This window comes from Bombina bombina, chromosome 2 (assembly GCF_027579735.1).
Source record: "Bombina bombina isolate aBomBom1 chromosome 2, aBomBom1.pri, whole genome shotgun sequence".
Taxonomy (NCBI): Eukaryota; Metazoa; Chordata; class Amphibia; order Anura; family Bombinatoridae; genus Bombina; species Bombina bombina.
The window spans coordinates 537145900-537161887 of record NC_069500.1 but is presented as its reverse complement, the minus strand read 5'-3'; the positions used below and the strand labels follow the sequence as shown (position 1 = coordinate 537161887).

Here is a 15988-nt window from a genome sequence, read left to right as displayed (position 1 = left end):
TTCCTCCAAGGGGAAGGTTCCACATGTCTCGCTTATCTTCAGACCAGATAAAGAGACAGGCATTCTTACATTGCATAGGAGATCTATTAAAGATGGGAGTGATACACCCAGTTCCAACAGCGGAACAAGGTCTGGGTTTTTACTCAAACCTGTTTGTAGTTCCCAAAAAAGAGGGAACTTTCAGGCCAATTCTGGATCTAAAAATTATAAACAAATTCCTCAGAGTTCCATCATTCAAAATGGAAACCATTCGGACAATTTTACCAACAATCCAGGAGGGTCAATATATGACTACCGTGGACTTAAAGGATGCGTACCTGCATATTCCTATCCACAAAGATCATCATCAGTTACTGAGGTTCGCCTTTCTGGACAAACATTACCAGTTTGTGGCTCTTCCATTCGGTTTAGCCACTGCTCCCAGAATTTTCACAAAGGTGCTAGGGTCCCTTCTAGCGGTCCTAAGGCCGAGGGGCATTGCCGTAGCACCTTACCTAGACGACATTTTAATCCAAGCGTCGTCCCTTTCCAAAGCAAGGGCTCATACAGACATTGTTTTAGCCTTTCTCAGGTCTCACGGGTGGAAGGTGAACGTAGAAAAGAGTTCCCTGTCCCCGTCCACAAGGGTTCCCTTTCTGGGAACAATAATAGATTCTGTAGAAATGAAGATTTTCCTGACAGAGGTCAGAAAATTAAAGCTTCTAAACGCTTGTCAAGTTCTTCAATCTATTCCTCAGCCTTCCATAGCTCAGTGCATGGAGGTAATAGGATTAATGGTTGCAGCAATGGACGTGGTTCCTTTTGCTCGAATTCATCTAAGACCATTACAACTGTGCATGCTCAAACAGTGGAATGGGGATTATGCAGACTTATCTCCCCAGATTCAAGTAGACCAGGTAACCAGAGACTCACTCCGCTGGTGGTTGACTCAGGATCACCTGTCTCAGGGAATGAGTTTCCACAGACCAGAGTGGGTCATCGTCACGACCTACGCCAGTCTCTTAGGCTGGGGCGCGGTCTGGGACTCCCTGAAAGCTCAGGGTCTTTGGTCTCGGGAAGAGTCTCTCCTCCCGATAAACATTTTGGAACTGAGAGCGATATTCAATGCGCTCCTGGCCTGGCCTCACCTAGCGAAGGCCAGATTCATAAGATTTCAGTTGGACAACATGACGACTGTAGCGTACATCAATCATCAGGGGGGAACAAAGAGTTCCTTGGCGATGAGAGAGGTATCCAAGATCATCAAATGGGCGGAGGATCACTCCTGCCACCTATCTACAATTCACATCCCAGGAGTAGACAACTGGGAGGCGGATTATTTAAGTTGTCAGACTTTCCATCCGGGGGACTGGGAACTCCACCCAGAGGTCTTTGCCCAGTTAACTCAACTATGGGGCACTCCAGATATGGATCTGATGGCGTCTCGTCAGAACTCCAAGGTTCTTCGATACGGGTCCAGATCCAGGGATCCCAAAGCGACACTAGTGGATGCATTAGTGGCGCCTTGGTCGTTCAATCTAGCTTATGTGTTTCCACCGTTCCCTCTCCTTCCCAGGCTTGTAGCCAGGATCAAACAGGAGAAGGCCTCTGTGATTCTAATAGCTCCTGCATGGCCATGCAGGACTTGGTATGCAGACCTGGTGAATATGTCATCGGTTCCACCATGGAAGCTACCTTTAAGACAGGATCTTCTAGTACAAGGTCCATTCGAACATCCAAATCTAGTCTCTCTGCAACTGACTACTTGGAAATTGAACGCTTGATTCTATCTAAGCTTGGGTTTTCAGATTCAGTTATAGATACTCTGGTTCAAGCCAGAAAACCTGTAACTAAGAACATTTACCATAAGATATGGCTAAAATATATCCGTTGGTGTGAATCCAAGGGATTCTCTTGGAGTAAAATTAAAATTCCTAGGATACTTTCCTTTCTCCAAGAGGGTTTGGATAAAGGTTTGTCAGCTAGTTCTTTAAAGGGACAGATATCTGCTCTGTCTGTTTTGTTACACAAACGTCTGGCAGCCATGCCAGATGTACAGGCGTTTGTACAGGCGTTAGAATCAAGCCTGTCTACAGACCCATGACTCCTCTAAATTTAGTTCTTTCAGTTCTTCAGGGGGTTCCGTTTGAACCCATGCATTCCATAGATATTAAGTTACTATCTTGGAAAGTTCTATTTTTGGTTGCTATTTCTTCTGCTAGAAGAGTTTCTGAATTATCTGCTTTGCAGTGTACTTCTCCCTATCTGGTATTCCATACAGATAAGGTAGTTTTACATACCAAGCCTGGTTTTCTTCCAAAAGTGGTTTCCAACAGGAATATTAACCAGGAAATAGTTGTTCCTTCTCTGTGTCCGAATCCAGTTTCAAAGAAGGAACGTTTGTTACACAACCTAGATGTGGTCCGTGCTTTAAAATTCTATTTAGAAGCAACAAAGGATTTCAGACAGACATCATCCTTGTTTGTCGTTTATTCTGGTAAGAGGAGAGGGCAGAAAGCTACTGCTACCTCTCTTTCTTTTTGGCTGAAAAGCATCATCCGATTGGCTTATGAGACTGCCGGACGGCAGCCTCCTGAACGAATTACAGCTCACTCTACTAGGGCTGTGGCTTCCACATGGGCCTTCAAGAACGAGGCTTCTGTTGATCAGATCTGTAAGGCAGCGACTTGGTCTTCTCTGCATATTTTTGCCAAATTTTACAAATTCGATACTTACGCTTCTTCGGAGGCTGTTTTTGGGAGAAAGGTTTTGCAAGCCGTGGTGCCTTCCGTTTAGGTAACCTGACTTGCTCCCTCCCTTCATCCGTGTCCTAAAGCTTTGGTATTGGTTCCCACAAGTAAGGATGAAGCCGTGGACCGGACACACCAATGTAGGAGAAAACAGAATTGATGTTTACCTGATAAATTTCTTTCTCCTACGGTGTGTCCGGTCCACGGCCCGCCATGGCTTTTAGTCAGGTTTAAAAAATGTTATTCCATACACTACAGTCACCACGGCACCCTATAGTTTCTCCTTTTTCTCCTAACCGTCGGTCGAATGACTGGGGGGGTGGAGCCAGAGGGGAGGCTATATGGACAACTCTTGCTGTGTGCTCTCTTTGCCATTTCCTGTAGGGAAAGAGAATATCCCCACAAGTAAGGATGAAGCCGTGGACCGGACACACCGTAGGAGAAAGAAATTTATCAGGTAAACATAAATTCTGTTTTTTTAAACCTATACCTGCAGCTGTCTCATTTTTAAAACTCTTCACCCATTACAGAAGTCAGTTGGTAAAGCTCTGCATCTTTACACTGGGTGCGGCCATCTTAGTATGCATCCTGTGACAGAAGCAGCATGCTCTCACCTCGCACTTTGGGTCAGCTTGCACAATAGAGAGCAGAAGAGTTTCATAACAGGAATAATATAGAGAAATACAGCTGTTTAAAAAATTTACAGCCCCTGCTCTGTATTGTGCAGCTAATCTGAAGTGCATGATACGGTTTGTCAAGAAGATATTAATATCAGTGATCTGTGAATGTGCACAGCTTCTGTCACAATGTTCAGAAGTACCTTTACTGCAACATGACGGTGTGAAGATGCAGGGCTGTACTAACCAGCACTTGTGAAGGGTTACAATAAGAGAATAGCTTTAAAGAGAATTTAATGTCCCTTTGAAGACTGAGTTCTAATTTTGAAAGATGAATTACTTTTGTGAGTTTTTTCTTTTTGTTATTATTCATATGTAAAATATATTTTTTACATGAAAAAGAATTTCTTTCCAACAAGATGAATTTACTATTTTATTTACCTTATAAAGCAGAGGTTTTTTTTGTTTTTTTAATAAACATTGGAGCTTTTAACTGATTAATTGTAATTAAGAATCCACACTTCTCAGCAGTGTGTTTATTTATAAAACTGCTGTGTACAACTATTGCTGATGACAAATGCACTGGATAATCTAGAGCTACACAGCTTGAAATCCTTTTTACGGGCTGCAAATTATGTGAATCAGCAGTTTCCATAGAATACTATGTTTTCCTCTTTTATTTTGACAATGCAAAAAGTTGCATGTAAAAAAGTGATTTATGAAGTAAAATATTGCCATTACCACAATGCTTTTAACATCTGGCCATAGAGAATTAAAAGTGAGCTGAATGCACTCAGCTGGGGCCCAGGAAAATGCACAAGTATAGCTTTTGAAGCTTGTTTTGATTGATTGTAGGACAAATGTTGTGGAATAAAAATACATTATTTTGTTTGTTACTACACATTTAAATTATTGTATTATTAACATTATTAGTGCAAAAGGCAGTAAATTATTAAAATGTTTAACTCCACCCAACATGCAAGATAAATAATGTTTTTTGGACAAATGCATTAAATATAAATATATATATATATATATATATATATATATATATATATATATATATATATATATATATATACATATATATATATATATATATATATATAATTTATTATTATTATTATTTATTACATACACGTGTATATATAAATATATATATATATATATTTATATTTAATGTATTTGTCCAATATATACTGTGTGTATATATATATATATATATATATAAAATTTATTATTGTTTTTTTTTTACATACACGTGTGTATTTATATATATATATATATATATATATATGTATATATATATATATATATATATATATACACACACACACTTTTTTATCTAAATGAATAATAACAAAATAATAGTGATCAACAGTGATCAACAAATATACAATTACAAACTGATTATTTATATACTCAGTTAATGTAGCCTATTTTACAAACATTTACTTGTTCCCTAAATTCTATGAAAATGTTTGTGGTTTTGTAACTTAAAAGAAATTTGCATCTGACTTCCTGCAATGACCAGTGGTTTTAAAACCTATATTCTGTCTAAAAGTGAAACAAAACATGAGGTGAAAGAAAAAAGATGTGTTGTGTTAAAAAATATGTTAACCTAATATATATTTTTTTGTCTTCTAATTTAGTTTAAAAAGCTTTTATTTTTTTAAACATGTATAAAAAAAAAAAAAAATATAAGATTTATTAAAATTTTTAAAATTATATTTACTTTAATAAGTCTCTGAGAATTTTCTGAAAATAAGAAAGCTTGTTCAATAGATCTAAAAATATATGTTTATTAATAATTAATTACTACAGGGAAGAGTTCAGTGAGTATTGAGCTGGAATGACAATTTTGCAGATTTTAATTGCATCATTTTGTTTTCAGTCCACGCCAAAATAGAAACAGTGCTTTAACAAACAATAAAAATATATCTTGTTTAAAACAAAATTTGTGAAAGTTGCAGAGACCATATATCGAAAAAAAAAAGATTGCATAGTCTGCCCATCCTGACAATCTAACAGATGCATATAGATGGGTTAGTAGTGGTGCGGATGGAAATGGATTGCAAGCGATCACCTTTAAAAATGCAATTTTAATAACTCTACACATTACTGTTAGTTTCAATCACATCAGTGCAAGTGTGATTTGCAATCCAATATTACAAATAAAATATAAAAACTCACAATTTTTAGATGTTGGGGTCCTGAAGTTAGTTTTCCTGCAGATGCCCTTAGCTGTACATAATATAACTTAGTAATCATATTTACATACAGTATGTATACATATGTATGTTAATAAACCCCTGGAATGGCCATTTCAGAGTGACTGACATATATGCAAGATAAAAGGCTGCTTGGAAATAGCTGTGAAATAGTGTTAAAGTTTTCCAAAATGCCCTTTCAAGGACTTATCAAATGTCTAGAGGTGTCAAATTTGATAAACCAAAAATGGTCTCGAAAAGCTGTTGAAAAGTGTCCAAAAAACGTATTGTGATCACCAGGATCATTTTTGATCCATAGGAACAATAGGGTTTTATTGAGGATCCAAAAAGCAATTTCCGAGTTCAAGAATAGACCAAAATCTCGTTATTGTGATCAAGATGTAGCCTTTTTTGCCAAAAGAAAAGAACCCAAAATGCTGTTCCAGATAGTGATCGAGACCTATAAATTCAAAGAACAGTTACTATTATTTAAAGAAAAAACAATTCTCACCATCTAGTCACAAAATATACCAGAAGAAACCTTTTTGAGAGTTTGCATCCAAACTGACGATAATCTTAATCTTAAAAAAAATAAAAAAAATAAAACTTGTGCCCATAGCAGCATTAAAAAAATTAAACATGAAATAAATATTAACATTGATATTGTTTTTAGAAATACAGGAGCGAGCTGCACTTAGTCTTATGGCGCGGTCGGGCCAGGCTGTGACTATACAGCTTGCCCGATGCGCTGAGGAAATATAACAGACCCGCTCAGCAGAGAGCAGAGAGCGGGTCTGTGAAACAGCGCTTTCTTTTAAAAATAAAAAGGCAATATTATGGTTTAAAAAGTTTGGCTAATGTAATGTTATATAATTCTGCACTATGTGCAGAATTATATAACATTATTTTTAAGGTTTACTGTCCCTTTAAGCAGCTATAGGTAACTATTTTATCTATAATGGTACAGAAAATAGATTTGCATTATCACATCAAATTCTTGACTGTTAATATGATTTATTATAACTATAATAACTATGATGATTAATCTCGGCATGAGGTAACATACCAAAGTAGTGGCTCTGCACAACATAGCAAATCAGGGGTGGCTCTGTATAATGAATCAAACAGTGGTAAGAATATGTAAAGCACACAAACATGGAGCCAGAATGTCCTCTTTTCTATTTCACTATTATACCTAGACTGATAACAGCATGATTTACAGGAAAATGTATCTAGCTGCAGGTGAACAAGTTCTCAAGCAGAGAGCCTATCCATCTACAATCACCACTTGGCAAAAAGTAAGACTGCAGAAGAGCTCTGTTGTTAAATTCTTCCCCTGCTCCTGGGCATCTAATTCCATGAGAGTAGGACCAGTAAGTCTTCCCAAATGAGGGAGTATGAGGTGATTTATCTCTGAGCATAAGAATCACATAGTGCATTGATATCTTGCAGTATATTAAAAGTTGGAGGATTATTAGTGCTCCTACATTTGCCCATCAGCCCCAGTAATACCTATTAGGCTGCAGAGGTGAGTCCTACTGCTGCTTTTATGGAGGCTGCTAACATTTGGCAGAGAGTGCAAGTGCTGTGCAATGAGATAAGTCAGCCAGAAGCTTCAAGCTAGACTAGCTGACCAGCACTCTCTGCATCCCTATGTTTCAGGGGAATCTCCTCCAATTTTAGCCATTATGCCACCACATATGACCCCTAATATGAAGCCAAATTTAGGCAAAAAAAATGTCATGCAACACATTTGTGCCCCCTGCAGGGGCACCCTAAGCCAGTCACCTAGCTGCCTCTATTGCAGCACCAGCCCTGTGTTAAAGGGATACTGAACCCAAATTCTTTCTTTCATGAATCAGAGCATGCAATTTTAAGCAACTTTCTAATTTACTCCTATTATCAATTTTTCTATGTTCTCTTGGTATCTTTATTTGAAAAAGCAGGAATGGAAGCTTATGAGCCGGCCCATCTTTGGTCCAGCACCTGGGTAGCACTTGCTGATTGGTGGATAAAACCTATGATATAAAAAAAAATGTTTAATTGACATAAATCACATATTTGGTCAAAACCTGTATTGGTATTGCTTTAAAAAACTAGATTTAAGTATTGTTTTTATGTTGTAGAATAAGAGAAAGAGACAACAATGGATCGTACGCGTTATGCTTGCTACATGATAGGAAAGTTTCACATTATCGCATTGATCGGGATAAAACTGGCAAATTATCCATACCAGAAGGGAAAAAATTTGACACTCTGTGGCAGGTAAATATGTTTTTTTTATGTTATTTTATGTTATTTCTTTGTTACAAAGTAATTTGTAACAAATTACTGAGTTGTTTTTCCTGTGGAATACACCCAAAATCATATGTTGTTTTTTTAATAGACTATCTAAAAAGATACCACCAGAAATCATATCAAGAGGATTTGGTTCTTGTGAGCTTAAAGTGACATTCTAATGCACACAAGCTGAGGGGAGGAACATGAATTGCGCAGCAGCAAATGAATAGTAAATTAATTTACCTCCCTGCGCCATTTGTAACCGGTAACTGTAAAGGAATAAATGGCCTGGTTTGCAACCTATCCCTGGTGCTCTCTAGCCCAGAAATACATATATATATATATATAAATACATTCTTTTTTCTACACATGCTTGATTTATGCTCAGTGATAAGCACGGTGCACACAGCAATCAGAAACTTGCAATGCTCTGCAATATGCACCTTATGGTGCAGGGTGGAAGCATGCCCCTATGCCAATCTTAGAGATAAAGGGACACAAAAAATGTCATGCCTTAATTCATTACAACACGTAACTTTGGTATTATTGACCCTATAAATTATGTATTGAAAAAGTCCAGCCAAAAATAAAAATGACCTTAATTAATCTATGTGTGCCAAGATAAAGTCAGAAAATGTTTCGAGCCACACAGGCCCTTCATTATGTCTAACAGGTGAACTCCTGTGTTAACTTAAAAAGTATCATCTTACTGCCACCTAGTGACAAAATTTCACATTTATTATAATACATTTAACTGTTTATGTTCACATACATTGTTTTATCGCCTCCTAGTGGTCACAATTAAATTAATTTAAGACAATTTAAAATACATGGTAACATACACCTTAAAAATATACAAAAGACAAGGAACTCAAATGAAAGAAAAGAAAATTGTAAGGGGATTCAAAAGTGATTAAGAAAAGGTCCAAATCCTAACTTAATAGAATAAGGACCAATCAAAATCATGACTCAAGCCCCTTGATTGTAAGTCCTTAATTTATAAATCCAAAACATTTCACTTCTTTTTTTTAAGTCTCCTTATCTCCACCTCTCCTAGGCCTCTCCACTAGATCTATAGTCTGAAACTGCAATTGGCTGATGTTATGTTCTAAACTGAGAAAATGGTTAGCAATAGGTGCATCCATATCCCACCTCCTAATGTTAAATTTATGTTCAGATATCCTGTCCCTTAACCTCCTAGCCCTCTCCCCTATTATATTAGGGAACAGGGACATTTAATCAAGTATATAACCCATTTCTAGTCACAAGATAAATAACTACTTATAGGGAATTTCTCTCCTGTATAAGGATGACTAAAGGTTGATCCATTTATGACAGAATTACAGTTGGCACAGGTCATGCATGGAAAACAACCTGTCCTCGCTATGCCAATAGTCATCTGCCTCAATGTTTTTCTCCAATATCTGCTTTACCCAAGTGATCCATCAGATTTTGACCTTGTCTATATGCCATTATTGGTGGATTAAAAAAAACACCAGCCTCTGGATTACAAAGTTTGAGAATATGCCAGCGTCAATTGAAAATCTGGGCAATATTCTTAATCAATTAATTATATTGTATCACAAATACCATTCTATTTTGTTTCTGTGGCATTATCTTATTTTTTTTTTAATTATTGCCCTCTTTATCTTTTACACTGGCTGAAGTTTCTCTCAACACTTCGATTAGGTACCCTCTGTCCAAAAAATACTTAGTCATCTCCTGTGTCCTTATGTCCCATTTACCTTCATCTGTAACAGTTCTATGTAAAACTTTTTGGAAAATCATCAAATGTAAAAGGAGCATGGAAACTATCATGACTTAACAAATCATTTTTGTCCTTTGGTTTAGTTTACAAATAAAATGTTATCAAACCACCCACCCTCATTGTATCCAAAAAAGTTAATCCTCTCCTCACTATATGATGAGGGAAATTTAAACCATTCACTGACAAATTTGAATCTTTCACAACCTCAATAAGGTTCCAATGTCCCCAAGCCCAATGCCAAAAATATTGCCTATGTAACGCCACCATGCAGCCCCAAACTTTATGAACAGAGGATAATCATGAACATATTTCTCCTCAAAACTGACATATAGATGTTGGCATAGAGCGGACGGCATTGGAACCCATAGATGTTTCTTGTTACTGAATGTAAAAAATATCACAAAAAAAAATAGTTGCAACTGATGATAATCTATAACCATTTTTTATGAATATAATCATAGCATTAGAATTAGAGCTATCCTGTCTCAGTAGTTTTTCCACAGCCTGTATACCTAATGCATGCTTAATCAACGTATAAAGACTATGTTACATCTAGCTTTAAAAATATACCTTTATCTTCTCTAAAGTTGGTGTTCAATTTCTCCATAATATCCTATCTAAAAAAATATCCATATTTGAGCAAATTGAATCAGTACTGGCAACTATTGGCCTGCCCAATGGATGTGTGAGACTCTTGTGAATTTTAGGTAGGGCATAGAACACTGGTCTAACAGGATTCTTCACAACCAAAAATGTCATCAAATCATCAGAGATAATAACTTGTTTGGATACACAATCAATGACAACATCCAACTCATTCTTAATTTTCAAAGTGAGATCAAAGGATAATTTTGTATACACTTTCTGGTCACCTAATTGGCATAAAATCTCTGTAACATAATAATTTTTATTCTTAATGACTATGCTCCATCGCTTGTATGCAATTTTAATCACCATATCTTTCTTTTGTTTCAAGCAAATGCTTATACAGGATAGGCCTTCCCTGTCCATGCCTTTAAGGAGGTGCTGTCTGGCCATTTCATTTTTTGGATTTCTTAGATAATTATGCATGTAACCCTACACATCGGGTCTAACACTTAGGTAAAGTCCAACTTGGAGGCTGCAACATCAGAGAGACAATCAGGAGTAACAGTCACACAACCCTGCCATCTACCACCTTTGTGCTTTTTGGGAGCTGCAACACTTTATTGCCATTTTTCTCCTCAGTCTTTCTAAACACTAAGCAGATTTTTTAACAAAAAATGATAATGCTAAATTGATAAGAAAACTATTCTAGTGATAAAGAACTCCCAAATAGTGTGCACTAGAATGTTACTTTAATGCCAGTACAGATCAAACCCTTGTTGTGCTATATACCAGCATTAAAGTTATTAATATATAGTATGTTTGTTCAGACTTGTATTAATATCACATTTAGGACATCTGTACATTCTTAAATACTTGTGAATGTGCCAGGGGTATCTAAGAGAGTTTTCACATCACTTTGCAGAGAGCCTGAAATGCTATTTATAATATTAACCTAATAAAGGCTTATCATCTTGGGATAATGGATAATGGGAAGATCAAATGAAAACAATAATATTCAGCTGGTTTATCACACACTGCCTTCATCAAAAATAATACAACATAATTTATGGGGCTACAAAACAACAACAAGCATTACCAAGGTAGTTGTTAGCTTTTTGAAAAAACATGGTGCATATTCAAAATCACACCCTAGGCTCCATTATAGGACCACAATGAAAATCTAAATTATGTTTACAACATTTTCAGTACAGTCCTCACTCTGAGTTAATATTAGGTTAACATAAATCATATTTCACAAAATATGTCAAATAATGCACACTTAGTACACTGTTTTGCACATAGAAAGGTGCTGGGTCCAGGGGAATGGCCTGTTTTGCAAGAGTCTCTTGGCAAATTCATTAGGTATGCTTGTGTTCTCTATTGGAAACCATTAAGGATGCTGAGGATCTTTGGGAGACATAATGATCAGTTGAGGTCCTTTGGGGAGCATTATGGGTGATGGTCCCTTGCTAGACCCTGCACTGAACATGGATGAGAAGAGGATTCTGCATAGGGGCCTGATGACCATAGATTCTCCTTGGAGAGGAATTGTAGTGCAGACTTCTCAGAGGCTAAACTCACTAAACGCTGAAAGATAAAGGACAGAATGTTCCAGCACTGGGAGATCTGACTCATTTCTGTATCTGAAAGAAAGGAAAGCCCATTGCAACATAGCACTGCATGATATGAGAGTTTAATTGATTGATTTGATCTGCCAATAGGATTTCAGTAGCTCTCATTCTATTGGCTGATTTGAATTTTTCAGCCAATGGGAATGCAAGGTACCCCAAATATAAAACGGATACATTGCATTTAAGTTTCAGTGTGTGGATGGCTCCGGTCCTATTCTGCGGCCACCTTCGCCCTGGATGAAGATAGAAGAGGTCCCCGTGCTGGATGAAGATGTCGCCGCCTGGAAGAAGACCTTCACCACCTGGAAGAAGACCTTCTCCGCCGGACTTCAGGAACGGTGAGTACCTATTTGGGGGTTAGACTTAGGCTTTTTTTCTTTTTTGGGGTGGGTTTTTTTTTAGGTTAGGGATTTTTTTATTTGAATGGGCTGCAAAAGAGCTGAGTGCCCTTTTAAGGGCAGTGCCCATACAAATGCCCCTTTAGGGGCAATGGGTATCTTAAGTTTTTTTAGTGTTCGTTTTTTTCATTTTGGGGGGTTTGGTGGGTGGGGGGGGTTTACTGTTAGGGGGGACTTAGTATTTTTTGTGGTAAAAGAGCTGATTAACTTAGGGCAATGCAATACAAAAGGCCATTTTAAGGGCTATTGGTAGCTTAGTGTTAGATTAGGGGGTGTTTTTTATTTTTATAGGGGTCTGAGATTAGGTTTAATTTTTTTATTTTTGATAATTTTGTTTATTTTCTTCTGTAATTTTAGACTTTTACATTTTTTCGTAATTTTAGATTTATTTATTCTAATTTAATCTTAGTTTTTTTAAAATAATGTTAAGATTTTTTAATTAATTTTTAACTTAGTATTTTTTTATTTTATGTAATTGTAGTTAATCTAGAGGTTGTTAGGTTAGGTGACTTAGGCCTAGATTTAGAGTTCGGCGGTAGCCGTCAAAACCAGCGTTAGAGGCTCCTAACGCTGGTTTTGGGCGCCCGCTGGTATTTGGAGTCAGTGATTAAAGGGTCTAACGCTCACTTTACAGCCGCGACTTTTCCATACCGCAGATCCCCCTACGCCATTTGCGTAGCCTATCTTTTCAATGGGATCTTCCTAACGCCGGTATTTAGAGTCGTTTCTGCAGTGAGCGTTAGAGCTCTAACGACAAGATTCCAGCCGCCTGAAAATAGCAGTAGTTAAGAGCTTTCTGGCTAACGCCGGTTTATAAAGCTCTTAACTACTGTACCCTAAAGTACACTAACACCCATAAACTACCTATGTACCCCTAAACCGAGGTCCCCCCACATCGCCGCCACTCGATTAAAAATTTTAACCCCTAATCTGCCGACCGCCACCTACGTTATACTTATGTACCCCTAATCTGCTGCCCCTAACACCGCCGACCCCTGTATTATATCTATTAACCCCTAACTTGCCCCCCACAACGTCGCCGCAAGCTACTTAAAATAATTAACCCCTAATCTTCCGACCGCAAATCGCCGCCACCTACGTTATCCCTATGTACCCCTAATCTGCTACCCCTAACATCGCCGACCCCTATGTTATATTTATTAACCCCTAATCTGCCCCCCACAACGTCGCCGACACCTACCTACACTTATTAACCCCTAATCTGCCGAGCGGACCTGAGCGCTACTATAATACAGTTATTAACCCCTAATCCGCCTCACTAACCCTATCATAAATAGTATTAACCCCTAATCTGCCCTCCCTAACATCGCCGACACCTACCTTCAATTATTAACCCCTAATCTGCCGACCGGAGCTCACCGCTATTCTAATAAATGTATTAACCCCTAAAGCTAAGTCTAACCCTAACACTAACACCCCCCTAAGTTAAATATAATTTTTATCTAACGAAATAAATTAACTCTTATTAAATAAATAATTCCTATTTAAAGCTAAATACTTACCTGTAAAATAAATCCTAATATAGCTACAATATAAATTATAATTATATTATAGCTATTTTAGGATTAATATTTATTTTACAGGCAACTTTGTAATTATTTTAACCAGGTACAATAGCTATTAAATAGTTAAGAACTATTTAATAGTTACCTAGTTAAAATAATAACAAATTTACCTGTAAAATAAATCCTAACCTAAGATATAATTAAACCTAACACTACCCTATCAATAAAATAATTAAATAAACTACCTACAATTACCTACAATTAACCTAACACTACACTATCAATAAATTAATTAAACACAATTGCTACAAATAAATAAAATTAAATAAACTATCTAAAGTACAAAAAATAAAAAAGAACTAAGTTACAGAAAATAATAAAATATTTACAAAGATAAGAAAAATATTACAACAATTTTAAACTAATTACACCTACTCTAAGCCCCCTAATAAAATAACAAAGCCCCCCAAAATAAAAAATTCCCTACCCTATTCTAAAATACAAATATTACAAGCTCTTTTACCTTACCAGCCCTGAACAGGGCCCTTTGCGGGGCATGCCCCAAGAATTTCAGCTCTTTTGCCTGTAAAAAAAAACATACAATACCCCCCCCCAACATTACAACCCACCACCCACATACCCCTAATCTAACCCAAACCCCCCTTAAATAAACCTAACACTACCCCCCTGATGATCTTCCTACCTTGTCTTCACCATGCCAGGTTCACCGATCCGTCCTGGCTCCAAGATCTTCATCCAACCCAAGCGGGGGCTAGACATCCACTGAAGAAGTCCAGAAGAGGGTCCAAAGTCTTCCTCCTATCCGGCAAGAAGAGGACATCCGGACCGGCAAACATCTTCTCCAAGCGGCATCTTCTATCTTCTTCCATCCGATGACGACCGGCTCCATCTTGAAGACCTCCAGCGCGGATCCATCCTCTTCTTCCGACGACTAGACGACGAATGACGGTTCCTTTAAGGGACGTCATCCAAGATGGCGTCCCTCGAATTCCGATTGGCTGATAGGATTCTATCAGCCAATCGGAATTAAGGTAGGAATTTTCTGATTGGCTGATGGAATCAGCCAATCAGAATATAGTTCAATCCGATTGGCTGATCCAATCAGCCAATCAGATTGAGCTCGCATTCTATTGGCTGTTCCGATCAGCCAATAGAATGCGAGCTCAATCTGATTGGCTGATTGGATCAGCCAATCGGATTGAACTTGATTCTGATTGGCTGATTCCATCAGCCAATCAGAAAATTCCTACCTTAATTCCGATTGGCTGATAGAATCCTATCAGCCAATCGGAATTCGAGGGACGCCATCTTGGATGACGTCCCTTAAAGGAACCGTCATTCGTCGTCTAGTCGTCGGAAGAAGAGGATGGATCCGCGCTGGAGGTCTTCAAGATGGAGCCGGTCGTCATCGGATGGAAGAAGATAGAAGATGCCGCTTGGAGAAGATGTTTGCCGGTCCGGATGTCCTCTTCTTGCCGGATAGGAGGAAGACTTTGGACCCTCTTCTGGACTTCTTCAGTGGATGTCTAGCCCCCGCTTGGGTTGGATGAAGATCTTGGAGCCAGGACGGATCGGTGAACCTGGCATGGTGAAGACAAGGTAGGAAGATCATCAGGGGGGTAGTGTTAGGTTTATTTAAGGGGGGTTTGGGTTAGATTAGGGGTATGTGGGTGGTGGGTTGTAATGTTGGGGGGGGGGTATTGTATGTTTTTTTTTACAGGCAAAAGAGCTGAAATTCTTGGGGCATGCCCCGCAAAGGGCCCTGTTCAGGGCTGGTAAGGTAAAAGAGCTTGTAATATTTGTATTTTAGAATAGGGTAGTGAATTTTTTATTTTGGGGGGCTTTGTTATTTTATTAGGGGGCTTAGAGTAGGTGTAATTAGTTTAAAATTGTTGTAATATTTTTCTTATGTTTGTAAATATTTTATTATTTTCTGTAACTTAGTTCTTTTTTATTTTTTGTACTTTAGATAGTTTATTTAATTTTATTTATTTGTAGCAATTGTGTTTAATTAATTTATTGATAGTGTAGTGTTAGGTTAATTGTAGGTAATTGTAGGTAGTTTATTTAATTATTTTATTGATAGGGTAGTGTTAGGTTTAATTATATCTTAGGTTAGGATTTATTTTACAGGTAAATTTGTTATTATTTTAACTAGGTAACTATTAAATAGTTCTTAACTATTTAATAGCTATTGTACCTGGTTAAAATAATTACAAA

General features: G+C 37.4%; 1 protein-coding gene across 2 annotated transcripts in view; it reads left to right on the top strand.

Annotated features, from left to right (window-relative positions):
* SYK (spleen associated tyrosine kinase) overlaps positions 1-15988 on the top strand; it is a 316009-nt gene that overhangs the window by 169973 nt on the left and 130048 nt on the right. For both annotated transcript variants that reach the window (XM_053702388.1, XM_053702386.1), the window contains exon 4: positions 7683-7821. In XM_053702388.1, coding sequence (XP_053558363.1) covers positions 7683-7821 — 139 coding nt within the window. The remainder of the gene's footprint in view (positions 1-7682; positions 7822-15988) is intronic.